At 51.8% G+C, this 26,481-nt stretch overlaps 10 protein-coding genes across 10 annotated transcripts; 6 read left to right on the top strand and 4 right to left on the bottom strand.

Moving 5' to 3' along the window:
- Positions 1-1,845: 1,845 nt before the first annotated feature.
- Positions 1,846-2,762, bottom strand: SAPIO_CDS9776 (Uncharacterized protein; the record flags this gene model as incomplete). Its single annotated transcript, XM_016791086.1, has 2 exons — positions 1,846-2,625; positions 2,715-2,762. 2 exons carry the CDS (start codon positions 2,760-2,762, stop codon positions 1,846-1,848), a joined length of 828 nt encoding a protein of 275 aa, XP_016639596.1.
- A 932-nt stretch (positions 2,763-3,694) lies between these two features.
- Positions 3,695-4,622, top strand: SAPIO_CDS9777 (Ribose-5-phosphate isomerase; the record flags this gene model as incomplete). Its single annotated transcript, XM_016791087.1, has 2 exons — positions 3,695-4,097; positions 4,198-4,622. The coding sequence occupies 2 exons, from the start codon at positions 3,695-3,697 to the stop codon at positions 4,620-4,622; spliced, it is 828 nt and encodes a 275-aa protein (XP_016639597.1).
- Positions 4,623-4,928: 306 nt separating this feature from the next.
- On the bottom strand, positions 4,929-5,961 carry SAPIO_CDS9778 (uncharacterized protein; the record flags this gene model as incomplete). The annotated part of the gene is made up of 3 exons (XM_016791088.1): positions 4,929-4,984; positions 5,096-5,374; positions 5,811-5,961. 3 exons carry the CDS (start codon positions 5,959-5,961, stop codon positions 4,929-4,931), a joined length of 486 nt encoding a protein of 161 aa, XP_016639598.1.
- Positions 5,962-6,716: 755 nt separating this feature from the next.
- Positions 6,717-10,923, top strand: SAPIO_CDS9779 (uncharacterized protein; the record flags this gene model as incomplete). The annotated part of the gene is made up of 12 exons (XM_016791089.1): positions 6,717-6,868; positions 6,941-8,074; positions 8,148-8,188; positions 8,481-8,733; positions 8,800-9,166; positions 9,251-9,300; positions 9,426-9,570; positions 9,640-9,682; positions 9,745-9,830; positions 9,897-9,924; positions 10,115-10,346; positions 10,440-10,923. 12 exons carry the CDS (start codon positions 6,717-6,719, stop codon positions 10,921-10,923), a joined length of 3,015 nt encoding a protein of 1,004 aa, XP_016639599.1.
- Positions 10,924-12,454: 1,531 nt separating this feature from the next.
- SAPIO_CDS9780 (uncharacterized protein) lies at positions 12,455-14,574 on the top strand (the record flags this gene model as incomplete). The annotated part of the gene is made up of 2 exons (XM_016791090.1): positions 12,455-14,489; positions 14,558-14,574. The coding sequence occupies 2 exons, from the start codon at positions 12,455-12,457 to the stop codon at positions 14,572-14,574; spliced, it is 2,052 nt and encodes a 683-aa protein (XP_016639600.1).
- A 378-nt stretch (positions 14,575-14,952) lies between these two features.
- SAPIO_CDS9781 (uncharacterized protein) lies at positions 14,953-16,635 on the bottom strand (the record flags this gene model as incomplete). Its single annotated transcript, XM_016791091.1, has 5 exons — positions 14,953-15,266; positions 15,783-16,022; positions 16,098-16,398; positions 16,472-16,499; positions 16,553-16,635. 5 exons carry the CDS (start codon positions 16,633-16,635, stop codon positions 14,953-14,955), a joined length of 966 nt encoding a protein of 321 aa, XP_016639601.1.
- A 460-nt stretch (positions 16,636-17,095) lies between these two features.
- SAPIO_CDS9782 (uncharacterized protein) lies at positions 17,096-18,285 on the top strand (the record flags this gene model as incomplete). Its single annotated transcript, XM_016791092.1, has 3 exons — positions 17,096-17,169; positions 17,392-17,599; positions 17,806-18,285. 3 exons carry the CDS (start codon positions 17,096-17,098, stop codon positions 18,283-18,285), a joined length of 762 nt encoding a protein of 253 aa, XP_016639602.1.
- A 527-nt stretch (positions 18,286-18,812) lies between these two features.
- SAPIO_CDS9783 (NADH-ubiquinone oxidoreductase 21 kDa subunit, mitochondrial) lies at positions 18,813-19,542 on the bottom strand (the record flags this gene model as incomplete). Its single annotated transcript, XM_016791093.1, has 3 exons — positions 18,813-19,122; positions 19,192-19,302; positions 19,367-19,542. The coding sequence occupies 3 exons, from the start codon at positions 19,540-19,542 to the stop codon at positions 18,813-18,815; spliced, it is 597 nt and encodes a 198-aa protein (XP_016639603.1).
- Positions 19,543-19,875: 333 nt separating this feature from the next.
- On the top strand, positions 19,876-20,580 carry SAPIO_CDS9784 (uncharacterized protein; the record flags this gene model as incomplete). The annotated part of the gene is made up of 5 exons (XM_016791094.1): positions 19,876-19,923; positions 20,009-20,023; positions 20,212-20,362; positions 20,434-20,499; positions 20,555-20,580. The coding sequence occupies 5 exons, from the start codon at positions 19,876-19,878 to the stop codon at positions 20,578-20,580; spliced, it is 306 nt and encodes a 101-aa protein (XP_016639604.1).
- Positions 20,581-21,452: 872 nt separating this feature from the next.
- On the top strand, positions 21,453-25,437 carry SAPIO_CDS9785 (uncharacterized protein; the record flags this gene model as incomplete). Its single annotated transcript, XM_016791095.1, has 3 exons — positions 21,453-21,515; positions 21,653-22,154; positions 22,232-25,437. 3 exons carry the CDS (start codon positions 21,453-21,455, stop codon positions 25,435-25,437), a joined length of 3,771 nt encoding a protein of 1,256 aa, XP_016639605.1.
- Between the last annotated feature and the right edge of the window lie 1,044 nt (positions 25,438-26,481).

The following is a 26,481-nucleotide window of genomic DNA, read 5'->3' on the forward strand; positions in this document are numbered from 1 at the left end:
CGGCTGTAATAGATTGACCCCCCGCGAATGGAGGGTTCGAAGGGGTGGAAGGGGTGGAAGCTTTGGAAGGGTCCTGCAATGGTGCAACCCGAGCTCGCGGATTGGTCCTGGCAAGGCTTGGCTAGCCTGGAGGTCAAGCGACTCTTTCGGTCTTTACCCCTTGGTTTCTCCAGTCTTTGCCTCATATTTGGTCGCTTTCATATTTCCCTCACCGGACTTCCCTGCGGTTTCGTGGGTTTCGTGGGTTTTGCGGGGGGGGCCGGCGATTCCTCTATTCTGGCGTCCGATTGCGTGATCGACTAGTGCTGGGACCCTCCCTGGTCCTGCCTGCCCTGGACCCGTAGTACGGCTTCGCGGGAATTCAATTACGGAAGGCACAGGCCAATTGGCAGCTTGTAAGCCATGTACTTCCCGTGCTAGCGTACAGTGCCGATAGAACGCTCTGGGGATTTTACCTCGTGAGAGAACATCACACATGACCGCTTTATCAAGCAAAAAGTTGCTGATGACTGACTGTTTTCTTCGACTCCAGAACAAGAGCGACAAGACTATTTTCAACGTATTTCGAAGTAAGGGGTAGAATGGGGGAATTCGCCAATGCACACATTATGACTAATTTTTTTTTTCCTCGGGAAGACAGGGCAGGGAGATTTCATGCAAGTCAGCAACGTCTGCGATGGAGGCTATTTCCTTTGGAGACTCTCGAACTACACCAAAACCACGAAGCATCAGTGCCATTCGAGGACAAACACTGTGGCGGCGTGGGTGGGTACAAGTACATGCCGTGGGTATAGAAGCACATTTAGAAGGAGGGACAGAGGTTCAGCGAAAACCCGGCTAAAGTCTTCAAGTCTTGCGAAGGCATCTCCAGAGCGTCTCCGACTGCCGTTTATTCCAACTCAACAGCCAGAACAAGCATACATTAGCTTGTTAATTCAACGCCCTCTCTCGCGTAGCGCCCTTGTAGGCCTGATGATGTGATCGAAGCTAAATCTCACGGGCCGGACGAGATGAGAATGGGCTGAGGGTTTCTTTCGGATCCGAACTGGTGTCAACTCCGCCCTGTCTTGCCCTTTCTCGGGTTTACGAAATTTCTTTCCTTTTTATTTCAATTTTTTTTTTCTCTTTCTCTCTTTCCCTCTTGTCTCATGGAATAAGGCAAGGGCCTGCAATACCGCTTCAGATGCGTGGTAAGATCATATATGGCTGACGGGAGACAATGGCTGGCTCTTGTAAAATCGACGGATTAGTGAACATCTCGTCTGAGTCGAATGTCGAATGCCAGCCCAGCGCTCTGCCGCGCTAGACATTCCTTGATTAGAAATTATACACCCAAGGTTGGGTCGTCGTTAATACTAGTTACTTCGTAGTTGCAGTTACCCACTGCTGCACTGTCACATTGGATCCTCCCTCCGATTTCTCTTCCCCTGCCCGCCATCGCTCCATCGCTCCTCGCTCCCGCACTCCCGCGTTTCCACACCATATACCGGCAGATCAACTCCCCCGATAGCCGAGAAAACTCCGCTGGCGGCGGCTCTCGGACGCCCGCGAGCCGGAGAGGTAAAAGAGGTACGACCCGGGTGGTGATGCAAGATGCCGTGTCGGGTTAGGTCCATAATAAAACAAAAAGACGTGATTGTGTCTCGTATACTCTCTGTATCTCAAAAGAAAAAAAAAAAGGAAATGCTTAGGGTCTCACTACCTCGTGAGCTGTCCTTCAACCCTGGGAAAGACCCATCCTATTCCCGCATCATGCTCGCAGGGTGACACCATATATATTGCTGTAAATGCTTGATATGCTATTCGCTATGCAGTGTGTATAGGTTGTTGCTCCGTGGCTGACTATCAAACCTCGGCCGAGGCTAGGGACGTCGACGACTTTCGGAATCTTTCGTTCATCGATTTCGCCCACTCCTCTTGGTCCTTGTAATCGAGCCAATAACTCCTTCCCAGGGAAACGAGAACTCGCCCAACCCTGCCTTTCCAGCCCTCGCCCTCGTCGGTACCGACCGCAAAGGGTCCGTTGGCGTCCTTGGCCCGCGGCCTGTCGTTCTCCATTTCAAGGTCGACGTGTCGAATCAGGACTTGCTGAGCATAGGCTGCGACGATAAGGCTGAAATAAATCCGGACAAGCGTAAAGGCGGTGATGAGGACGAAGCTGAAAGCCGTATCGTGAGGCATGGCAACGGGCACTCCGCCCTGAAGATTCTGGAGTCGCTTATACAACACTGTCGACGCCCCTCTCGACACGAACGGCAGAGCCGTGCCGTTTAGCTGTTCGCCGGCTCCATGTTGCTGCGTGAGCACATCCGACTCCGCTACGCTGCTAAAGTACCACTGTACGGCAAAGAAGGTCGTGCATGCGCAGTTAATGAGCGTATCGATTATATGTAACCATGCCAACGACAGACACTCGAACGGGCTTTGTTTTTTTATGTGTGGAATAAGGATCGCGAGTAAACCGAGGACAAGAATCGAATAGATGTAGGTCGTGAGTTGCAAAAGCGAAAGTTCAAAGCCAGTCAGGATAGCGAGGATACCGTACAACCCCGTGAGCTTGTTGAAGGCGAGCATAAGAGAGATGAACTCCGTGCCTGTTTGAAGGCTGATCAATCCAAGGAGCGACTAGTAAACCGCCATGTCAGAACTTCGGCCACTAATAACCCTCCCGAGGGACTCTGTGAAGCCGTGGAAGGGGGATGAGGAAGGCCTACCTTTGGCCGCGGGACGCGGATGTGGAGAAACGATCGCATGCTGGACATTGGACCGACCGTGTTCGACCGCAGTCGCGTAAAAATGTCGACAGCCAGGGGAAAGAGGTCTTCCTTCGTAAACGCGAGCGAGGGAGGAAAACCTAGCCGGCGAAAGTGCAGCAGAGATTCCTGTCTGGTTGTGAGTCGATAATAATATTGCAGAGCCTTTGCCAAGACCCGTTGGCAAGGAGCCGCAAATAACGTCGAACCGGAAAGTGCGGATGGATCCACCCGAATATTGAATAGACTTCTTAATTGCATATCGGAGATAAACGATCCTGCTTCCAAGGTCGATCATTTCGTCATCTATTATTGATGGATTTGATCATTTCATTTTCATGTTGCTCTGACTCCCATCTGCCCAAGAATCGAGCTCTGGTCATTCTGTACCAATAATTTCTAGTGAATAAGAACAGAACTATGATGCTCCTAAATTATACGTCTTGCATTTAATCCGGCAGAATTTCCTCGGCGATCGTCCTCAAACGATTCCATCCTCGCCCAGCCGTCACCACATGCAGCATACCTGAGCATCAATTGCTTTTGTCGTGTGTGCTCTGCTGCGAGTCGACGCCAACTAATTAACTAGTTTCTCATGTAGCCTCTCAGCGCAAACCCTAAACTAACATCAATTGATCAGTTGATGCCCGCTACGGACGGCTTCACAACTCATGACTAAATTCTGCGCACGCTTTCCTCTCGTAGGCCCTCACGCTGTTTCTTCCAGGTTCTCTTCTGCTCCATTTAGAATTACCCGCCCGACATCCTCAAACGCCCAAGCCTGGATCCACTGCTCCGGTCGCGTTTCTTGCCGGAGCTGGCGAACGAAGTCGACAAAAACCATCGAGCTAGCCCCACTACGTCTCAATTCTTCGACTGCCCCTCCTCTCCGCCCCCAAGCCAGTCCCTCCTTCGCAACCAACAGTGCTAGACCAAGAACCATGTCGTCCGCCAATCTCGTGGAGTCCGCTAAAAAGGCCGCGGCCTATCGCGCCGTCGACGAGCACCTTGACCCTTCGTTTCGTTTCGTCGGCATTGGCTCCGGCAGCACCGTCGTCTATGTTGTAGACGCAATTGCCGCCAAGGGCCCCGCCTTCTACGCCAACATGGTCTTCCTCCCGACGGGAAGCCAGTCCAAGGCCCTCATCAGGAATGCTGGCCTCACGCTCTGTAGTCTGCCTGATCGACCGTCAGGCCCCGATGGCCTTCCCGTTGCTCTCGACGTGGCGTTTGACGGCGCCGACGAGGTGGATGCCGAGCTCAATCTTATCAAGGGTGGTGGTGGCTGTCTGTTGCAGGAGAAGGGAGTCGCCGTGAGGGCGAAGAAGTTCGTCGTTGTTGCGGGTATGTTTGATGCCTTCCGTCCGCCCTCCATTGGGCGGCGACGTGTTTGCCGATTTCTCGCGCGGCTGTACTAACCCAATTTTTTTCTCTTTCCCGATAGACTACCGCAAAATCTCGGATCGTTTGTGCACAAAATGGACTTCCGGCATCCCTATTGAGGTAGATCCATTCTTCGCCTTGGATGTGTTAGTCGATCTCAAAGAACTGGGATCAATTGAGCCCAAAATCCGCTTGGGACTCCCGGCGAAGGCTGGCGAATGTGTCACGGATAACGGCAACTGGATCATTGACGCCCCGTTCAAGCCCCTCAAACTGAAGAGCGATCCCGCCGGCGATGGCTGGGAAGTGTCGCAGCTCGGGGCTGCCATTAAACAACTGCCGGGCGTCGTGGAAACCGGACTGTTCTGGGGTATCAACGGAATCGAGGCTGCGAATCTCACCGGCCGGAGAGCGGCTCCCCAGAAGCCCGTCGCCGCATATTTCGGAATGGAAAACGGCGAGGTAGAAGTCAAGACTGCGCAATAGAAGTCCTCCACCATTGGAGCCGTTGCGGGAACATAACTTCATGGAGTAAAGAACCGACAAAGAAAACTCTCCGCCATGCAGTCATATTTGTGTCATCTCACTGCAGGTTTTTGGTCGTATAAAATAGAAATAAATATATGTGAAATATGCAGGTGGCTCAGTCAGAGACTGAGACTGACTATTATTGTACTATACCAACCCCATGCTCCGCAGCTCCTGTGACACGCTATGCTTAGATATCCTATTCCAGTGAAGCCATCCTTGAACCGAGGCCGGCTTGTTAGCCCTCCAGCTTGACGAGAGAGCTTAGCAAGCACACCCTTCTTGCGGCGCTTGGGTAGTATTCACTTTGACATCAATCACTACACGATATTAGCAATAGCTAAGAAAAAGCGAAAAAAAGGGGGAAGGGGGGGAGCGTAGGAATAAAGTCCCGCCGCCCGAGCAAAACGCGCTGCTGAGGGGAGACATACTCTGGTTCGAAGCCTGAACTGCAGCATCGGTCCCCTCCATGCCTGGTAGGGCTTGCGCGATCCTCTTGAATAATGTCTTGACGTTATGGCCAAGCTTCGCGCTCGTCTCGATGAACATCAAGTTGTTCTTCTTGGCTTCCTCCTCGCCCTGTTGGGTCGTGACTTCGCGCTTATCGTTCAAATCCGTCTTGTTTCCGACAAGGACAATAATAACATCGTTGCCGCGTTCCGCTCGGACATCGTCTATCCATTTTCTCGTGTTTTGAAAGGACTTTGCGTCTATGTAGAAAAGAAAAAGGTCTGTCAACAGGTCAGGCTCAGAGACCTGCTAGGAATCTCGGCTCACTTGAAATGTCATAAACAACCACCGCAACGCTCGAGTCCCGTATATATGATGGTATAAGACTCCTGAATCGTTCTTGGCCTGCCGTATCCCAGAGCTGTAACCGCACTGTCCTATCCTCAAGATACATGGTCTAGTTGCGGGTAGAGTTAGCATGGCATCCGTACGCCTGGTGGGTGCGTGCGAGTGCGGAACGAGTGGAGTATGCATGCCTTGGAGAGAAAATCGATTCCGATGGTTGCCTGGTACATGTTGTCGAACGAATCGTACATGAAGCGCGTAATGAGCGATGTCTTGCCAACTGTGGTCCGAGCCGGTCAGTACGGGTCCGTGAAATACTGTGCCTATGAAAAAAAACTGCGATATGCATACCGCTCTGCTCGCCGAGGAAGACTAGCCTATGAACTCCAGAGTCAGTCTCGCCCCACAAACCATCGGGAAATGTAAAGCGTGTTAGGAGAGGAGTGAGGATGTACTTGAACTTCTTCAACGGAGCATTGTATGAGCTCCCCGCGTGCGCCATGGTGAAACGCGGAATCAAATATAGACTTGAGCGCAAATCGAATCCTCAGCAACGGAGATGCACTCCTCGGGGAGGGAGTTCGTCGAGGCTCCCTTTGCGTGGGTTATAGCAGGATGGTGGGGTAGCAAAAGGCGGCAAGTTCGGTCAGGCAAGGTCATGCGCAGGACATTCAAGATTCCAGAATAAAGGAATATTGGTAGTCGTGGAGCCTGCGTGTCTTCCGAGTTTGGTTGAAGAAGGCGATGATCAGTGATGCAGGATATTTGGTTAATTAGATATTCGAAGTTGGCCTCCTGGGCTGGACTAAGGGCAAATATGTCATTGCCATTCGATGTTGCCTTGGACCTCTGCTTGTACCTTGGTCACCTCCCCGGTAGAATAATATCCATCATTCGAATGTTACTTCCTGGTCTTCGACGTACCCCGGAAGTCTCTCCAAAACCAGGGTCCAACCATTAACAGTACTTGTACAAAGTCCGGAGGTATCCAAGCATAGATTGGGTACCTTCATCGTACCTGTGTACTCTTCTTGGAGTTTTAAAGATCGCACGTGCCGATAAGCTAACTCCGTTACTGCGATAAGGCTGGAAAAATTTTGGCGCCCCTCCATTACTATCTGTTGCCATTTCAATACAAAGTACTAAACATTTCCTCTTCGCAGGGAAAGCATAAACCTCGAGCGCCTCCATTCAACAGTGTTTGGAGCATTGGCAAAGCAGCAACTTACCCAGTCTGCCATCCAAGGACGTGTAGAGATGCCTGTCTTAGAAGCTCGTACCGGGTCTCTTGACCGACCACAGCAGCGCAATCAACCATCTCGTAAAGGCAAGAAGGCCTGGAGGAAAAATGTCGACATCTCTGAGGTAGAAAAGGGCTTAGTCGAACTGAACGAGGAGATTATCAGAGGGTATGTCCTAGTGCTGGCCCCCTCGGCAGTTTTTTCTCAGTCAGATGTCGAGCTTTTCTAATTTTCTTCCAGTGGACCAATTGCAGAAAGGGATTCAACCGAGCTCTTCACCATCGACACCGTCGGAGACCATAACCTCAAAAAGCAACTGCCCAGGAAACTACGGACAACCCTCAAAGCAGACGAGATTATCGCCCAGAGGTCGAAAGTCCCCGCCGTCTCCTCTCGAAAACGGGCGTCCGATAAGACTACGGACGGCTTGATTCCCACGAAGCGTCTCCGAACGAATTACGTCTCTCACAAGGAGCTTAGCAGGCTGAGGAAAGTGGCAGATGGCCACCATGACCAAACCGTCGTGGTCCAGGATGCCACCTACGATATTTGGGGCTCCGCATCTCCGGCCAAGACTGATGGCGAAAAGTTTGCGTTCATTCCTCCAGTTGTGAAGGCAAAGGTGCCTGGATCACTCCGTGAGAAGCCCATATCCTTGGCAGCGAACGGGAGGGAAATACCGGCCGTGCGCAAACCCACTGGAGGCTACAGCTACAATCCTTCGTTCCCAGAATACGAGAAGCGGCTCAATGAAGAGGGCCAGAAGGCTGTTGACGCGGAGATGAAACGCTTGGCTGCTAGAGAAGAGGAGAAACTAAAGCGAGAGGCTGCTGCTCGCTCAGCCGCGGAGGCAGAGGCAGCCGAAGCTAAGGCAGAGCTTTCAGAATGGGATGAAGATTCGGAATGGGAGGGCTTCCAGAGCGGTGCGGAGGACGCTAAACCCTCTAAGCGCCCTGAGAGGAAAACACAGGCCCAAAGAAACAAGATCAAGAGAAGAAAGGAAGAAGAGAGGAAGAAGAAGATGGAGACAGCAGCGAAACGTAAACAGGCTCAACTGAATCTTGTGAAGAAATTCACACGGGAGGCAACGGAGCAGGAGCAGGCCATTGTGGCTAAAGCGCAAGAAAATGAGAGTGATAGCGAGGGAGACGAGGAGAGGCTAAGGCGGCGCCGATTTGGCAAATCGAAGGTGCCTGAGAAGGAATTGGAGCTTGTGCTACCCGACGAACTTCAAGATTCGCTGAGACTTTTACGGCCTGAGGGCAACCTCTTGAGAGACAGGTATCGAAACCTGCTCGTCCGCGGAAAGCTAGAGTCTCGCAAGCACATTCCATTCAAGAAGCAGGCGAGGGGCAAGATGACGGAGAAGTGGACGTACAAGGATTTTACTTTGTTTTAAGAGATGAGAGTAGATATCCCCGGCAACCAATGTTGAACGGCTTATTAGAAACGACTCACGTCTCCTTCTGATTCTGGCTCCCTCTACGGGTAAGAACTCGTGTGCCTTTTGTGACGTGTGTACCCAGCGTAATAAGGTCTGGGTCCAGTATGATCCACCAGGTACCGAGATAAGAACATGCATATACCGAGGGTTCTGCTAACTTTATCTCTTTGTACCCGCTTAAACGAACAAAATAAAAGAAACCATATCGTGGGACCCCGACTAGGGGCAAGTCGATCTAGGGTCTATTATCATTATCTGTTTGGCTAGCGCCAGCAGTATTAGTGCACCAAGTACGAAAAGTACTCCAGAGTCGTGCTTCATCCCTCACAAGCCCAGCTGAGGATCTCGAGGCAGTCAATGCTTATCGGCTGTACGAAATAGGTCAGGGGCCAGGCACAGTTGACTATCTCGACACTGGCGCCTCCTGGCGAAAAACCGAGCCGATCCTTTGCCGTTGCATCGCTTCATCGCTTCACGCGACCCCGACCTCGACCTCGACCTCGACCTCGAACGTTCTATTGATCTTTGTGGGATTGAGAACCCAGCCTCCACCCACCCCCCTCGAGTACCTGCATGACCCCGAGGCAACGTGAGCTCCACCACGGGAGAGCCTGATTCAACGGATCTCATACCTTTGTACTTCTCTCCGCTTCAGCCTCACCGTCCCGGTCCTTATCGTGACCCGTCGTAGCTTGAGCCTCGGGGACTTGCATATACTCAGAATCGAGAAACACAGTCGGCACATCCTAAACCCACCTGTTGATATGGATACGAGCAGAGAGGCCGGTGTGCATGCTTCCATAAAGAAGCGGGTGCATTACTCTCCTCCATGGGCCGATGTTAGTATCATTGGTATCGCGGGGAGCTCTGGCTCCGGAAAGTCGACATTATCCCATGCCATTGTGAAGCAGCTGAACCTGCCCTGGGTTGTTATCTTGTCGATGGACTCATTTTACAAGTCACTAAATGAAGAGCAATCCAAGAAGGCGTTTGCGTCCGAGTACGATTTCGATTCGCCCGAGGTATCAATTCCTCGCTCCCCCTTACCATCCCCTCGGTCTAAACGCCCCGGACTGGTCAAAGACTCATGGCAACCATGACCATAGGCACTTGATTTCGATGTCTTAGTGAAAGCGCTGCGTGATCTCAAGGCAGGGTACGTTTGAACAACCCACCATACAGCTTCGCTTTATCGGAACAGTGGATTTATCTTGGCTGCAAGTGACTGCTGTCTTTGCTCTCACCAACTCCCATTCTTGCTGATGATGGTCATTCATCTAGTAAGAGGGCCGAAATCCCTATTTACTCATTTGCCAAACATCAACGTATGGCGGAAACGACATCGATCTACTCGCCCCATGTCTTGGTCCTAGAGGGTATATTTGCCTTGTACGACCCCCGAGTTCTGGAGTTGCTCGACATGAGGGTAGGAAGATGACCGTTCCCAATCGTCTGCTTGTCTATTCCTGTAGATCTAAACTAACTGCCTTGGTAGATCTTCTGCGAGGCAGACCTGGATACTTGCCTCTCGAGACGAAGTTAGTCAATATGTGCTTTTGTTGTAGTGAAGTCTTTATCTGATACTCGTTCGCCACTATAGTATTACGCGACGTAAGGGAACGAGGCAGAGACGTAGAAGGCTGCATTAAGCAGTGGTTTGCGTTTGTCAAGCCCAACTTTGAAAAGGTCTAGCCGCGATACCAGCTCTCACGTTTTTGAAACTATCTGACATTTTCATGCTTCTGCCAACAGTACGTTGAGCCGCAGCGGAAATCAGCAGGTACGACTACTCCCTTCTTCAGGAAATGACCAGAGATGTGCCGTGCATTCTCTCCCGAATACTAACGCTAAGAGCCTCAAGACATTATTGTGCCGAGAGGCATCGAAAATCACGTCGCGATGAGTCCGTCCACCGGCCGAGGAAAACCATCGAGGAGTTCTATCCCGCGGCTGCTAACTAATACTACCAGGCATGGTTGTACAATACATTGAGAGAAAACTGCTTGAGAAATCGACACACCATCGCGCCGCTCTTTACGAGTTGGAAATTGGATCCAAAAGCCAGCCGCTCTCCAAGAAGGTATCCATCCTGGAGGGTACTCCTCAAGGAAGGGGCATGAACACGATTATCAGGGACATCGACACGTCGCCAGAGGATTTTATTTTCTACTTTGACAGGCTGGCTTGCCTTTTGATCGAGTTGTAAGTTGGCTCTCTCTTTTTGTTTTCTTTTTTTGACCTAGTGTTCTACAAGCGTCGAGCAGGGATGGGGGCTCACTCTACATTTACATGAAGGGCCCTCAACAATGTGCGATTCAAGGAGCTGGTCGTCGAGACGCCGGCGGGATATACGTATCGCGGTCTTGAGGCCAAAGGCGAAGTGAGCGCCGTAGCCGTGCTGCGCGGGGGCGCCGCATTTGAGACGGCATTGAAGAGGGTCATCCCCGACTGCAAGATGGGCCGGATGTTGATCCAATCCAACGTGAGGACCGGCGAACCGGAGCTCCATTTTTTGAAATTACCCGAAGATATCAGCACGCACGAGAGTGTGTTGCTGCTGGATGCGCAGATGTCAAGCGGAGGGTCGGCCCTGATGGCCGTACAGGTTTTGCTTGACCATGGGGTTGAGCAGGAGAAGATTGTGCTCGTCACCTATAGTGCCGGTCGGATGGGCCTTCACCGCTTGACCATGGTGTTTCCGGAAATCTCGGTGGTGCTGTGCAGCGTGGTGCCGGATATCGAGGAACGGTGGGTTGAAAAACGATATTTCCGCTGTTGATCTCAGCACTTGCGAGGCATTTTCGGGGCTCAGGAATAGGTGGCCATATTTCCAAGTCCTCGAGTCACGTCAGATCTTGATAGAGCGACAATCAACTCTCTGAGTATCAACTGTCGTAAACCAAAAGACACCGCGTCCGTTCCCAGAGGATCCAGAGGATGTGGACCACTGGACAACCAGACATTGGTCAGTTTGATAGCAGTGAAGTAGCTCGGGAAGCTCTTATAGGTACCATGTCGCTTGAGTGGATGGTTCAATGGACGGGGACTGAACCCAATCCATTGGGCTAGGGTCGGATCATGTCAACTGATATTCCATGAAAGCCAATCCTTGTCCGTTCGCAAACTGGTCAATCAGTGGTTGCGACCGAAACTGTAGCTCAGGAATATGGGTCAATCGAATCATTTTATTCATGACTCCCTCTTTGCTTGCCTAAGGTGAAGGAACCAAGGGACGCCCACCTAATGAGCGTCACTTCGGGGCTCGCTCACAAGCGGCAAACAAGCAGACGTTCCCAAACCTGATAGAGCTTTAAAGAGTCTCATCGTTGCTGCAGTGTTTGTAAGTTCGTAAGCTGGGTATCCGATAATGTGTGGTCCTCGGAGTTGACCGATTTAGTTCTCCTCGATACTAACAATACAAAACATTAACCAGTACTCCTCACGTATGCGTACTTAAGAAGCACACGCTCGATGGATCAATAGATTGGGTACTGTTACTGGTTGTGGTCGGTCTCGTGCCATCGCTGTCGAAGTCTCACAATCAATCGATTAAGTTGTATCAATCGATTAGCATCAAGTCCGCTGGGCCTAGGGAATCAGCCCCAGAAGAACCATGAATGATGAATTGTAACTCTTATACCTTAGAGTTGGTGAGTTTAATACCTAAGAAAATAAAAGACCAGACGTCTTGGCGTCCAGTTCCGCAGGCAGCGGTCATGCTATTTGATCGATTGATCAATGTCAGTCAATGCCAATGCAATGGTCCATCCCCACATCCCCAGGCCATCCCCAGAAGCTGAAGTGAGCCCCCCGGGCCGATGACGTCTGAAGTACATCGAGATAGATGAGGGACGAAGTAGACAGTTGGCTCGGTTTCAATGTTAATGTACGTATTAAGGGGGGTTAGATATGTACCATGTTGTTACGAAGTATTTCTTCAATTAATGTTGACGTTGGACCTTCCATCGATGTACTTCAACGTGTCTCGGTGCTTGGTCCTGCCAACATCAAGTGTACGAAGTACGGGGTACTTCGTACGTGCATCGATGCCATTCGGTACCTGGGAAGCGGGCAGCCAGCTCGACAATGAGCTGTGTGACAGTGGAACACCTCATGGTTAATTGATCCATCCTTGCAGAGCTGAATGGTCTAGCTTCCTTACTCCATACAACTTCGGATTAATACATTGATCTTGCTATCCCCCCCCCCTCTTCCCCCTTCTCATATCCACATCGCGCCGCCGTCGCTTCCGGAGTCATCTCTCGCACTCCCAACATGTCACGGCATTCGTGCCCGTCCCATTGCCCGCCATGAAGTGCTTTCCTCGATTTCTACGGACGGCGCCAGCCTATCGTCCAGTTGCGGTCCTCAATGCGCCCAGTTTCTACCGCGCTGCTAGCACCCGTCCCGTCCGGTCCACGCCCAATTCCTCCGTTCTCGGTCCACTCTACTTCGCCTCCAGGCCTTCCCCAGTGTTGCGAGGTCAGAATGGCCGAAATATCTCTTCTGAAGTTAAACCCTCCCCGAAGCGGAAGTCGCGCTTGATCACCACACTCTACAAAACTGCGCTGTTTCTTGGAGGCTCTATTCTACTGGTTGGAGCTGGCGTCGTGGCGTTCTTTATTTATGATGCATCTACTTACAAGGAGCACTCAACAAGCCGCGAGATCAATGTGTCTCTTCTATCGTTGAATCCGAGACGCGGCGGACCAAAGAATCTTCCCATCGCCGATGCTTTCATTGATGACTATGATACTGAAGAGCGGAAGATGCTAGCTGGCAAGCCGCGTCTCGTCATTCTCGGCGGCGGCTGGGGAGCAGTCGCCATGCTCAAGAACCTCAACCCGGGCGACTACCACGTTACCGTTGTTTCCCCTACCAACTACTTCCTCTTCACGCCGATGCTGCCCTCCGCGACCGTCGGTACCGTCGAGCTTAGGTCCCTTGTCGAGCCGATCCGTCGCATTCTTAATCGCGTTTCCGGCCATTTCATCCGAGCAAGGGCTGAAGACGTTGACTTCCAGAATAAGCTCGTTGAGGTTTCCCACGTGGATGACGATGGGTTCGAGAGTAGGTTTTATGTCCCGTACGATAAGCTTGTTATTGCTGTCGGGTGTCACTCCAACCCCCACGGCGTGCGAGGTCTTCAACACGCCTTCTTCCTGAAGAATGTGCGGGATGCGAGAAAGATCCGCAACCAGATCTTACACAACTTCGAAATCGCCTGCCTACCCACTACATCTGAAGAAGAGCGCAAGCGTCTCCTCTCCTTCGTCATCTGCGGTGGCGGTCCTACCGGTGTCGAATTTGCTGCCGAGCTCTACGATCTGCTGAACGAGGACTTGACACAGCACTTCCCAAAGCTACTCCGGAACCAAATTTCGGTGCACTTGATCCAGAGCAGGGGCCACATCCTGAACACCTACGACGAACAGGTATCCAAATATGCCGAGGAACGCTTTGCCCGAGAGCAGGTTAATGTCATGACCAACGCCAGGGTAAAGGAGGTTCAAGCGGATAAAATAATCTTCACCCAGATTGCCGACGACGGTAGTGTGGTTACCAAGGAGATTCCTACTGCATTCTGCCTCTGGTCCACTGGTGTTTCGCAACGGGACTTCAGCAAACGGCTTGTCGCTAAGCTTGCTCCGGACCAGTCCAACCAGAAAGCCCTCGAGACCGATACTCATCTCCGTCTGCTTGGGGCCCCTCTCGGCGATGTGTATGCCATAGGCGACTGTGCCACTGTGCAAAACAACGTCGCTGACCATGTCGTCTCGTTTTTGCGAACGTTGTCGTGGAAGCACGGGAGGAATCCCGAGAAGCTCCAAATTCGCTTCGAGGACTGGAAAGAGGTTGCCGCCGAGGTGAAGAAACAGTTTCCCCAGGCTATTGCTCACCTGAAGCGCCTCGATAAGCTCTTCGAAGAGTTTGACAAGGACCAATCGGGGACTCTCGACTTTGGCGAGCTTCGTGAGCTTCTCAGGCAGATCGATTCCAGGCTCACTTCCCTGCCCGCAACCGCCCAGCGCGCCCATCAGCAAGGCCAGTACCTAGCCTTTAAATTCAATCGCATGGCCAAGGCTACAGCGGCTCTAAAGGGTGACCATACCGGCCATGGAGACCTCGATTCGGCTGTGTACAAAGCGTTCAAGTACCATCACCTTGGCAGTCTCGCCTATATCGGAAACTCGGCCGTCTTTGACTTGGGCGAGGGCTGGAATCTCGCGGGCGGCCTTTGGGCAGTGTATGCTTGGAGATCCGTCTACTTCGCCCAGAGCGTTAGCATACGGACTCGAATCCTTATGGCTATGGATTGGCTTAAGCGAGGCTTATTTGGTAGAGGTGTGTATTTCCTATATTTGCATGTGTTTCTTTCTGTCAACTACCATTCGCTAACTCAGACGATGCAGATCTGGTGAGTTATTGAGAATTGTCTGACTGGGGTAAGGACTTTCTTTTGTCGTTGTTAATGGCTTCTATTCCCAACTCGCATACTCCTCGCCCCATTATGGGTGGGAGTCGACGAAGGCAGAATCGAGATCACAGCTGCTGGTGGAAATCGCCCATGAGTAGAGTCAATACATACAGAGTCGAGCTATCAATGGACAATGCTGCATTATTGGGAGTCTCACAGCGTCCAGCGCGATGAAATTGTCCATACAAGAAAGGGCAGAAACGCCAAGCTCTTCCTTCTAATTAATTATCCATAATTTCGTGTCTCATAGGCTGCTTTGTCCTCCATTTCAGTCGTCTCATTTCTTCTTGTGAATTGCACTTTCGCTTTTTTCCCTTCCTTTTGTCCCCTCTACCAACCCCAAGTCTTGGCAGACGCAGTGAAGACTGGCGGCGTCCACTGGATCCGCGAAGGATCGATGAACCTCCTCCGCTTCGATTTCTGCTTTTCTCTCTGCTCGATAAGCTTGTCGGGTAGCACGATTTTGTGCTGGCCTCGATGATAGACCAGAAGCCTAAGGAACTGGAGAGTATGCTCGACATCCTTGATAGTCATCGCGAGGGAATTGGAAATTTGTTCCATCGTGCACCCTTCCCCGTGTTCATTGATCTCCAATAGCATCTCGACAATATTCTCGCTCCAATACTGCCGGTAACTTAGCAGACCTAAGTCTGACAAGGGTTTCTCTGGGGACCCTAGCTTTCCTTCAATCTTCGACAATTCGTATGAGAACTGGATAAGAAGACGACCGTACCCCTTCCTCTGATATTGGGGAAGGGTAAGAATACAGGCTACGTTGTAGCCTTCGGCACTTTCCTTTTCTTTGGAAAAGTACCCTACGACATGGTGACCTTTATCATCGACGCGAGTCATCACGTAGAAGAGAAAGGGATCCACGTCGTAATAGAGTGTTTTGTGATCGAGAAACATCTTTGACAGGAGACAAAGATTTCGACACCATGTACGCTGCCTTCGACCATCAATCTCGAAGAACGATACGTATTCATCCCGGTAAATCTCATTCCCAGGTGGGTGTTGCAATGTACACTTCTGACGGTGTCGCGCGAAAGCCTTGAGGTCGCCGCGATAGCAGAGACAGAATTCACAGATATACACCATATCACACTCATTAAGAGCTTCTGGATATGGTGAAAAATACCAAGGGATGAGATCCCACTCACCGAATTGAACCTTGTTGATATTTCGTATTCGAGCAATCTCCGTTGGGTTCTGCGTCATCGATCCAGATGTGCGTAGCTTCTCGACCTCTTCCTCGCGGTTGAAATTGTTTGTTCCGGTCATCTCAACATCCCCATCAGGACCGACTGGTGGTACTCCGTTTCGGGGTGTACCGACTTGTGAGGCATCCTGTCCCTCGCCGTTTACCGCACTCGGGGTCTGGTCCTGTGACTCGGCCCAATCTGCAAGATCGCCAGACTATTAGTTCCCTGTTTCTGTCACTCTGGCGCAAGTTATGTTCAAGAGAGGCAACTCACCCGACCAAGGACGCGGCGTCGCGGCTTCAGACGTCACGGATTGTTCGCGCTTCGAAGGTCTTTTCTGGCCTTTCTTGGGTACCGTCTTCTTTGCGGGTTGAGATGAACCCTTCTTCCCTTTCCCTTCCTTGGGCTTGTCCTTTTCTGGATTTGGCCACTCGATCTCCTTTGTGAAGTCTATCCTCGAAACAGGGACCCACTCATCCAATCGCTTATTGAAATTGTCGAAGTTACAGTAAAACTGCCGTCCGCTCTTGGTATCTCGTATACTAAGGATTTCGGCGCGCCGGGGTTGACCGTCCTATGCACGTATTCATTTCGGTTAGAAGAGAGAACAAAGATGTCAACGGATGTGAATTCGCGCATTCTCTAACCTTCTCGACCATTGCGATACACCCTACTCTGGGACAAACTGTCAGCGAACCTGCGACGGCATGGGGCGGGAAGAGACAAACCTGACTGTGTCGGGTGTGGCAATGGCTTTTTGGCGGGGTACATCTGAGCCCACAACCGGGCCATCTTTTGGTGGAGGACTCATTATTGCGTTCAAGTTGATCGGCCGGGCTCCAATGACTCGACGGGCGTGATGGGTTCGATGGATCTCGATGCCTTTGATGGACGGCGATGAGCGATCAGGAGGAGATTCTTGAGTTGGGAGAAAGGAAAAAAAAGAAGGGCATCTTTCGCATAGTTGCGACGGCAGAATCAGGTTGCTGCTTATCTTATCAGGCGGTGAGAGTCATGCATCTAAAAGGGTATCGGGTAAATGACATTCGACTACCGAGGCATAGGATTCCAAAACCCAACCTCCCCACGCCCACCCACACATTCATTTTGTTTCCCCACCACCATGACCGAGCTGCCTACAAAACCGCATGGCAACCTTTTGATGGCAATAAAAGGAGTCTCCACCCTTTGAAATATTTGCACCTTGCATCTCTCCCTTCTTCCCCCAAGATCTAAGGTGGCTATCCGCCAGAGACTTCCCATCAACGACCATGTCTTCTGCGACGACAACGCCGATAAACCATTTGTTTTCTGGGCGTTCTGAACATGCCTTACCGTATAATCGGTGAGTCTACATTCCGTGGATCAGTTCCCTCGTCTGCGGGTTTGAGTGTCCATCACCACCCCTCGATACCTGATGAACAAATCAACAATGGGAATCTCTCCTAGCATTTCTCATGCGGAAATCCTTTGATCGATCTTCTTCTTTTCTGATGTTTTTCACCGCCGATCCCCGACTCGCACGCCTCTGCATCTATCGACCTTTCTAACAAGCTTGGCCAATTAGCGATGTTAATAGTGAGATGAACGCCCTCATTCTCGACTACTTGACGCTATCCGGCTATTCTCGGGCGGCAGCAAACTTCTCGCGCGAGGCAAACCTCGATCCTCACCAAGACAACCAGTCTATCCTCACCCGCCAGAAGATCCAAAATGCCATTCACCGAGGCCATGTCCACGAGGCAATCGAGGCTTTGAACGACCTTGACCCAGAGGTAAATATATGTCCTGGCGTGCCCTCTTTCGTCGCCTTGAAAAACTCTCCCAACTTTCCATGATTACAAACCAGTTGTACATGCACCACTCTGAAGCATCAGGCTGTGCTGAGAACCAACCACCATTTTTTATGACTTGTTGCTCTATCCCTATCGATATACCGTTGATCTTTGCGTGGCTTGACCTTGTCTAACGCTCTTATCAGATCCTCGATGGCGACCCTGTCCTTCATTTCTCTCTACTGCGACTCCAGCTTGTTGAACTCATCCGGCAGTGCACTACGAGCCCGGACGGTGATATAACGCCTGCCCTGCATTTCGCACAGACACATCTGGCTCCTAGAGCGCCCACAAGTCCCCAGTTTCTAGAGGATCTTGAGAATACAATGGCGTTAATCGTGTTTCCTCATGACAAACTCGGCCCAGATTTGGAACCTCTCCTCCATCCCAACCTCCGGAGAGAAGTTGCGGATAATGTCAACAAAGCACTTCTTCAGAGACAGGCAGACCGTCGGGAAGCAGCCATTAGAATGCTTATTCACACGAGAGCTTGGGCCGGCAAGACCGCTCAAGACTCAGGGAAAAGCCATTCCGAACAAATGGGGCTCGACCTGAGCTTGGACCTGCTAGGACACCGCTCAAGGGCATCTGAGAATGGGAGTGAAGAAATGAATACCTCGCTATAACCAAACCCTAGTCAGGGAGTTTAGCTTTGTAGGGGGATAACCGGAAATCGGGATAATCCTTGATGTAATCACGATGTATGATTGTTACGAATATTGGGCACGGAATGGGAACGGGAACGGGCACTTTTACGGAGTTTAAGGGAGGGTACGGCAGGATTATTTAGGATTTGCATGCGTTATTAAACGGATTGGTTCCGAACCTATCATTGAGCGGAGAACACGAATTGTCCTCGCTGGCGACGGGAATTCACCGTCTGTTACCATTGCTAGCGTGGGTGACGGTTAGATGACTTCATCAGCTTGATGTTCTAATATAATTTCTTTTTGAAGAATTGTTCTAAAAGTACGCAGTGCCCCTGTTGAGTATACAAGTAAGAGTCTCTTATGCGGAGGCCTGGCTCCGTTTGCAAGGTCTTCGAACTGATGTGCCCATCATGAACCAGGGAGGGTCAACGAATCTCAGGGGCAAGTGAGTGTCGTTTCTCCAATTGTATGGAGGTGGATACGTGTATTGTCAGCTCCCCATATTATTTCGTGCGGGCCATCTTGAGCTTTCCTGCCGAGTAGGTGAAGTTGTTGGCGTATGACTTTGGCTTAAAGGCACGGGTGTTCGGCTCCTGCACGTAGTATTCGTAGCCTTGCTTCTCAGCGAACCGGATCGCATCCTCCTTGGATTCGAAAAAGATCCTGGTTCCCTGCATCATGTCGCCCGACGACTGCCATCCCATAAGAGGATTTTCCCATCGGTGGCCCTTGGGAAGGATATCCCAATCCATTCGCCAGTGGTGGCCTTTCCAGTTGCCAGATTGAGTAGCCGGCTTAGTTTCCTTGTAGATTCTGAGGTGGACAGGCTTCAGTTAGAACAATGGGCAAGGAGAAGTTACGGTATCATGGAAGAACACGTACCTCACCTGCCTGGCTTGCAGCTCGATCGGAGCTCCGGAGACCACGGCAGCCGGGATGATGTCGCTCTCCTCGCTTCCATCCTGAACTCGCTTCGGCACGGGGGTGAAAGTCCTAGAAGACATGTCAGGACCGCTCGGAAAGTCATTTGGATGTGCAATCGGGTATGAAACCATACGATGTCGCCTTGTCAGCCTCAATGCTATAGTCGGGTTGGTTTTGGCGGAGGCCAGGAGCTGCGGGCTGCTCCGTTGGTGAGAGAGAACCTTGGAACCGTCGATTGGCCACTGCGGGTCGGAGAATGGCGGTCCTTCGAAGGACGCCAGCAGAAATTGCCGTCCTCAGAGTTGCCATTGTTGTCGATTTAGTTGCTGTCGACGAAAACAAAGATTCGAGTTGGACGTCGACACCTGCGCTCTTTGAACAGGCGATATTATGGCAAAGGACTTCTTTCCGAGGGCGAGGTGGTGTTGATGATTGGTGCGATCTGATTGGCTGTCCCGCAAAAACGTTGTGCCGAAAACTGCGTGGTTTTGCAGGGAACTTCGGCAGACCAATTCATCACGCTTCCACTCCTCCTTGCACGCAAATCATTCTCAAAGCCGATACTGCCGCATCTCGTCCCCGGCCTCTCTTCTCGACCTGAACACACCGGCGTACGGAAGTCAATTGAGCAGTACCGCGAAAATGAGCTACGTACCTAAGCGAGCGTTGTCCACGCTCATCCCCCCAAAGGTATGCCTTTCCTCGGTTGGCGCCTGTACTGGGACGAGGCCACGTCCATCCAGCCACACACAACAATCGCTAACAATGTCTCTAGGTTGCGTCTCCTAAGGTATTCATTCCCTTGAATTTTTTTTTTTTTTTTGTTACCGAACACTCCCTCGAGCCTCCCGTTTGCAAGCGACTCCGAAAAGGAACATCGACTTTTCTTCTCCCAATCGATCGACCCTGCTGAACTAAATCCTCGGGTCGTGGCTGAGGTTTCTCGCGGGACTGGATGCTAACCGCTATTCAATACAGGCCATTGGAGCCAACCCCGATGCCGTCCGAATGCAGAGGGTAGTAAACTTCTACGAGAAGCTCCCCCGAGGTGCTGCTCCTGAAGTTAAGGCTACCGGTCTTCTAGGCCGATACCAGGCCAAGCATTTCGGAAAGACCCCCACTGCCAAGCGTACGAGCAACAACATCCCACATCTCTATACTATGGAGGTCCAATGTTTCTAATTCATTTTGACCGTCTAGCCATTATCCACGTCGTCGTCTTCCTAGTTGCGATTGGTTATGCCCAGAACTACTACTACCATCTTCGTGAGTAATAAGTAGACAGACTTGTCGATAACACCCTGCTAACTACCTCTTATAGGCCACCATAAGAACAACGCCCACTAAGCCCGCATTGTTCGGATAAGGATGCCCATGTCGTCAAGTTGGAGATGTATAAAAGATGCGGGACCGTCTGCTAGGTAGCACCAGAGCTCACCAAGGCTCTGTTTCAGCGGTGTCTAGATATATGACTATAGAAATGTCTTCTCTGTATTAAACTCCCAATGTCCATATCGAGCATCTAGACTTAAGATGTGTGTGTGCGTATGCCTCGGCAGTGGATGATGTTATGGTGGATCGTAACCCACTACCTCCCTCTCTTTCACGGACCCCAATGGGGAATCAAGCCGGACCTGAATTACCAGTATTTCGTACCCAAATGAAGCGGGCTGAATTGGTCTAATTGATAGACCAATTTTCTCGCATTCCTAATTTAACAATTGGATCAATCGATGCTGTGTTGTCGAACAAACGGCAGGAGTCGTCTCCCACAAGAGCCAGGAAAAGAAAGGCCGGCTTATATTCGGCTAAACACGTCTCTTTCGCAAATATGAACTGGCGCTAATCCAATTTGGGAAGGACTACAAGCTGCTGTTCGAAACCAACTCCCCAAAACTAAACGCATCCCTCATTTGTACACTACTCAGATACGTAGTATTGGAAGACTTTCGATCTCAGCCTTCTTTTCCTACTTACCCGCACCTTAATCATCAACCATCAGCGCTTGGCTGTTGCGCCCTTACGCCTAACTTTATTTCGCCATCGAGGCACCGATATCTCTGACAACACAGCTGCCACGCGCATCATCCCGCCGATAAATCTCATTTTACCAATCCATCCCGCATAGCGTTCCTTCCATCTGCCGTCACCTCGAGGAGCCCTCCCGAGCGACTCGAGACTCCAAATCCGTTCAAAACGGCGCGTGTCGACGACGTATGATGGCCACTGAAGCCACTCTTGAGAAGCCCGCCGATGCTCCTGCCTCGACCGATTCTCAACCCGTAAGTCACACTATCCATGGGGCATTAGTTACCCTCTGCTGCGCCTTCTTCCATAACTTGGGGCACTAGGCTACACCAGCTTCCTTCCCGTGTCCGCTCGATTCTCATCGCTAACTTACTAGGTTGACTCTCTTCAGACTCCTGACTTTGAAACTACCCGCCAAGATGGTGTCCAGAAGCCATCTCTAAACGGCGGCCGCTCCAGCGACGACATCGAGAATAAACGCATCACCGCCGTCGAAGACCAGAGTCATTCCACGGACGTTAGCGTGAGTGGAGGGTCGGACACAGAGGCATCTAGAGCGGACTCGTCGAAGCCTCTGAATGACGACAAAGGCCATGAAAGGACCTCATCTACTGTTAAGAAACCGACTACCTTCAAGGCGGTTTCTGTCAACAAGACCTTCCTGGCGTCCAAGGCTGGAGGTTCAACAGCCGCTGCTAAATCTAGCGACAAGAACTCAGCAGCATCGGGCATGTCAAGCTCGCCGCTGAACTCCTCGGGTTTCTTATCCAACCGCCCACGGCTCATCGCCAAAACTGGCAGCGGAAGCCGGGACTCGATTCCACGATTCGCAGCAAACGGCGGCAAGCCTGCAGCAGCACCAGACCCAACTAGCGTCTGGAACAAAAATCGACGTAAGCTCTGTCATCCTCTAAAACAAATGCGTCCGCTTGGTGTTATTTTATTTTTTACTGACAGTTAATCACGACAGCAACACCTACCCCCGAAACCAAGAAGATGTCAGACGAAGAACTGAAAAAGTACGGTATCCACATGGCAACTCGACTTCATTCAGAGGACAACAAGGGCCAGTCAAATTGGGCCGATATCGACGACGACGATGACGACTGGGCACCAGAGACCATCACTTGGACGGACGGCACAAAGATAACCCTACCCCCTCCCGATGAGACGCAAAACAGTTCTGTGGGGCCCGCCCAGGCTGGTGGAACCGCGATTGCAAAAGACAAGTCAGCGAGTGACAAGACGAGATCAGCGGCGCCGTCGAGGACTGCTTCGCCTTCTGTCAGATCAGGTGGTCTAGCATCCGGCAAAGGCTTAATCTTGAAAGCGGGATCTACGGAGAAGGTCACTCTAGTCACCAAGCCTTCCGCACCCCCACCCCCGGCCAAGTCTCCATGGGCGCCTCTGCCACCTATTCAGAAAGCCTCTCCGGTGGTCGTAGATTCCCTTCCCCTACATACGAGCCCCCGCCTCCCGCTGAGGGAGCCCCACGCCCATAAGTCGTTCCAGCACCCAGCAGCGAGGGAAATCGCCGCAGACGACTTTAGCCGGTCATCTTGGAGAGATGGCCCCAACATGGCAAGCAGGGAACTCTACAACTCCCAGTCCGGGCGCTACGAGCCAGTGCAGGATCGCCGAGGCTCGTTTAGAGGGGACGTGTATAGTCGACCGGCCCTTCTACAACGCCCTCACCCACACCACCATGATTCCACTGAACCATCCCCTACTTTTCAAGCCTCCCGGCCAGTACAAGATGGTCCATTCGGCAGACGCCGTGGCTCTTCCAACGTTAGTGGTGGCAGTGGACTTCTGCAGAGGGCAGGGAAGGGTTACGACGCTGGCTCTATGCCGCCACCAGATGTTCTAAATACCCGAAGAGGGTCGTTTGCCGCCTCTACCGACAGTCACATTTCACCGAGGAATTTCTCGCCGTCCGGTCAAGCCGGAGCAAGGCTTCAGTCCAGTCATGGCTGGCCGTCTAGGACTTCTCCGGCCGCAGCCTATGCTACTCCGCATTATTCCCACGCCCATTCGGAAAAGCCACCTACTCCTCAGGGTGGACCCGGGTCTAATGTCGCCTTACAATCTGAAGAGGACACAGTGGAGTTCCAGAAACGGTTGATGCGGGAAAGGCGCGAGGAAGCAATCAGACGGAGATTAGAAGAAGAGGCACGGGAAGAGGCCGCAAAGGCTGAACGTATTCGCCTGAAACTCGAGGCTATGGGACCTCCCCCAGAGAGGAAGAGTGCAAAAAAGGAGCTCACTACTGCGGACAACGCGGACGCCGCCACCACCACCCCATCCCTCGCCCATAGCACCGTTTCGGTTCCCGGCCAGGCGACCACCACCGCGAATGATCAGAACATCGCTTCTCAAGAAGACCAAGGTACTTCCAAACCGGCAACCATTTCCACGGCAACGACTTTGCCGGCTGGTCTTCCGAGCGAGCTATCTGCAGACTCCCAGCCACAGTCAAAGCCTACGATGCAGCAAGACATGGGCCAGCCTCATATCTGGCAGGCTCCAGCACAGCCATCTTCCAGTCGGCTGACTTCGTGGCCATCCAGTAGCCAACAACCATCACGCAACGTATGGGGCTCTCCAAACAATGACCGCGGCTTAGGGAACGGCACCTTCAATCCAGATTTAGGGCGGGTACCAGAATCCCGAGCAACTCAACTCCCCCAACACCCAGCGAAAGAGCCAGCTCCGATTGGACCTCCCAGCGCAAGAGTACTCAGCCAACAGCCACCTACGCAAGCTTACCCGGCCGCTCGTCTGGACAGATATGGCGCACCTGAACCGCGCCAATACAGCGAGAAACAGAATCAGTGGGTGGCATCGGTTCTCCAGAGCGACGCCTCCTTACGGGAACAGCGGGCAAGGGAGCGAGCCGATTTTGACCAGCGTCTTGCTGAGCAGGGCTTAACGTACGATGATGCTCAACCCACCATTAAGCAATCCTGGCGCCCAGATTCAGGCCCATCCCGACCTGAGCAAGTGTCTCGTGTAGCGGCCACTTCCTGGGGACGAGCCGTCGATGAAGGTAGCAAGCATAGTAATTCGATATCTCCGGACACACACGCTCCCAATGGTGTGATCAGCGGTTCCGGGGCAGCCGCCATTCTCACTTCAAACGCTTCGGCCGCCACATCAGCGCAACCACGCGCGTCGAGGTTCTTCCCACCCAAGGAAAGAGACACACGAGCCGGCACACACACCAATTCGGAATCCGAACGACCAAAGTCTCCATCACCTCCACCCCCTACAATGGACGATCATCCTGCCTACGATGGCGATGCATCCCACCCTCATGTGTCCTTGCCCCCGCCTCAACCCATTGTTAAACTGCCACCTGCTCCCCCAACGTCGGCATCTGGTCAAGCTCCAAAGGCAGATTCGACTTGGCTCAACTCCACCCATCACAGGCCTCTTCACAGCTCTTCAACAAGTGGCTCAACCGCGGCCCATCATTCCTCTATAACCATACATAGTCCACCACAATCTCAGCAAGAATGGCAGGAGAAAATATACGAGTTAACCGGACGTAGGGCCGCACCACCAAAGTCGCCGGCGGTTGAATCCGCAAGCCGAACCATGCTCGACCACTCATCCCAGCACAACCCTGCCACAGTTTCACTTCCCAGCCACATTGCAGTGAAAGAAATGGACAAGGGCGAAGTGACAAGCAAACCCATGGCTGATGAGTGCTTTGAGGAACAGGAAATGGGCTCGTTGCCCCTAATTCGAATCCCGCATAAGGCACCAGATGCAGCCTGGCAGCCGGCCGTGCCCGCTAACAAGCCTCTTCCGAGGACTTTCATGGTGGTCGCAAATACGGCAAAGCACCTCGATCTATCTGATCACTCGGTGGTCCGCATCTCCTTCCCAGGCATGCCTATGGAAGTCAAAACAGTTACCTTCCATTCTAGCAATAGAGGAAGTAGTCGAAGCACAGGGCATGGCCGCTCCAGTGGACGCAATCGTGCTTCGGGCTCAAATTATCGAGGCGGGAGCGGCGGGAAAAGGGACGCCTCCAGTGGATTTACCAACGAATCGACGAGTAGCGCCCAAGGCCCAACCTCGTCCTTAGGATCCAGGGGCCGTGGAGGCTACCGCACTAGAGCGGGAGAGACGTGGTCGCGGCGATCCACTCACTCGACAAACAACTAATCGGACGGCCTAAACTATCTTAACAAGAAGACGGAATCGGAGGTCACCTCTATATCCCCTTATCCTGAAGCTTGAATGTGCTCCAGTGGACATGTCTAGTATTCATCAACCTCTTTTCAAGTCACGCGTCATTAGGGAACTGGGGTTTTCGCCATAGTTTTCACACCGTCCTTATCAGTTCCCTGGCCTTCCAGCTCTAGACCTCGTCGTCAATTTGATAGTTTTGCCGAGCCCACAGGGCTCCGCCGGTGAAACTTTCCCTGCCTCCGATCTTGTCTAATGATCACGGCAGTGTGTACAATTTCAGTCCTATTAGTCTCCTTACTTTCTTCCGACCTATTCTTCTTCGCGCGACTACCCTGCCGTCCTAGTCTATTCCAGTCATAACACACGGAATTTGGAGACTTGGCACAACTCTCAGGAGGCAGCAACAACGTGTGGCGAAGGATACCCATCATCCTGGGCGAAGTATCCAACCCCTTGGTTCTGTTTCTATCTCTTCTTCCCTCTGCGTTTCTCTTTCCCTTTTTTTTCTCTCTGTCTTTCTCCTTGTCCTCGATCCTCTGGTCATCAGGCTTCGCCTACTCACCTCGGCCCCCAAGCCCTCCTACATCACCATTTACCTCTCTCTCGGTCAATCCAGTGTTAGAAGGAAACTTTTAGTATTGGCTGAATGAATGGTCATGATGCATATGGATTAGAAAAAGGGAGGAATTAGTGTTAGTGATTTTCGGGATTGGGACTAATCTTGTGGTGCACAAGGCGTGAAAGGAGCACTGCAGTTCTCTCTTATATCTACCTTGTTGTTGGGGAGTGGGTGCCCCTGGAAAATCCATACTTCTGCCGGGCAGCAGGTGCCAGAGGTGTACCATTGCCGTGATGGCAAAGTCTGTCATAGCTGAGAAGAACGACGCGGCGAAGCTGATACCTACAAAATACATGAGAACTATGATCTGAGCTTGTTTTTGAAATTGGTTCGTTTCTATTGATCCGATGCATGGTATATGTGTATAGTTTCATGCCTAAAAGCCTGATGAAACCCGT

This window comes from Scedosporium apiospermum, assembly GCF_000732125.1.
Source record: "Scedosporium apiospermum strain IHEM 14462 chromosome Unknown SEQ_SAPIO_0143, whole genome shotgun sequence".
NCBI lineage: Eukaryota > Fungi > Ascomycota > Sordariomycetes > Microascales > Microascaceae > Scedosporium > Scedosporium apiospermum.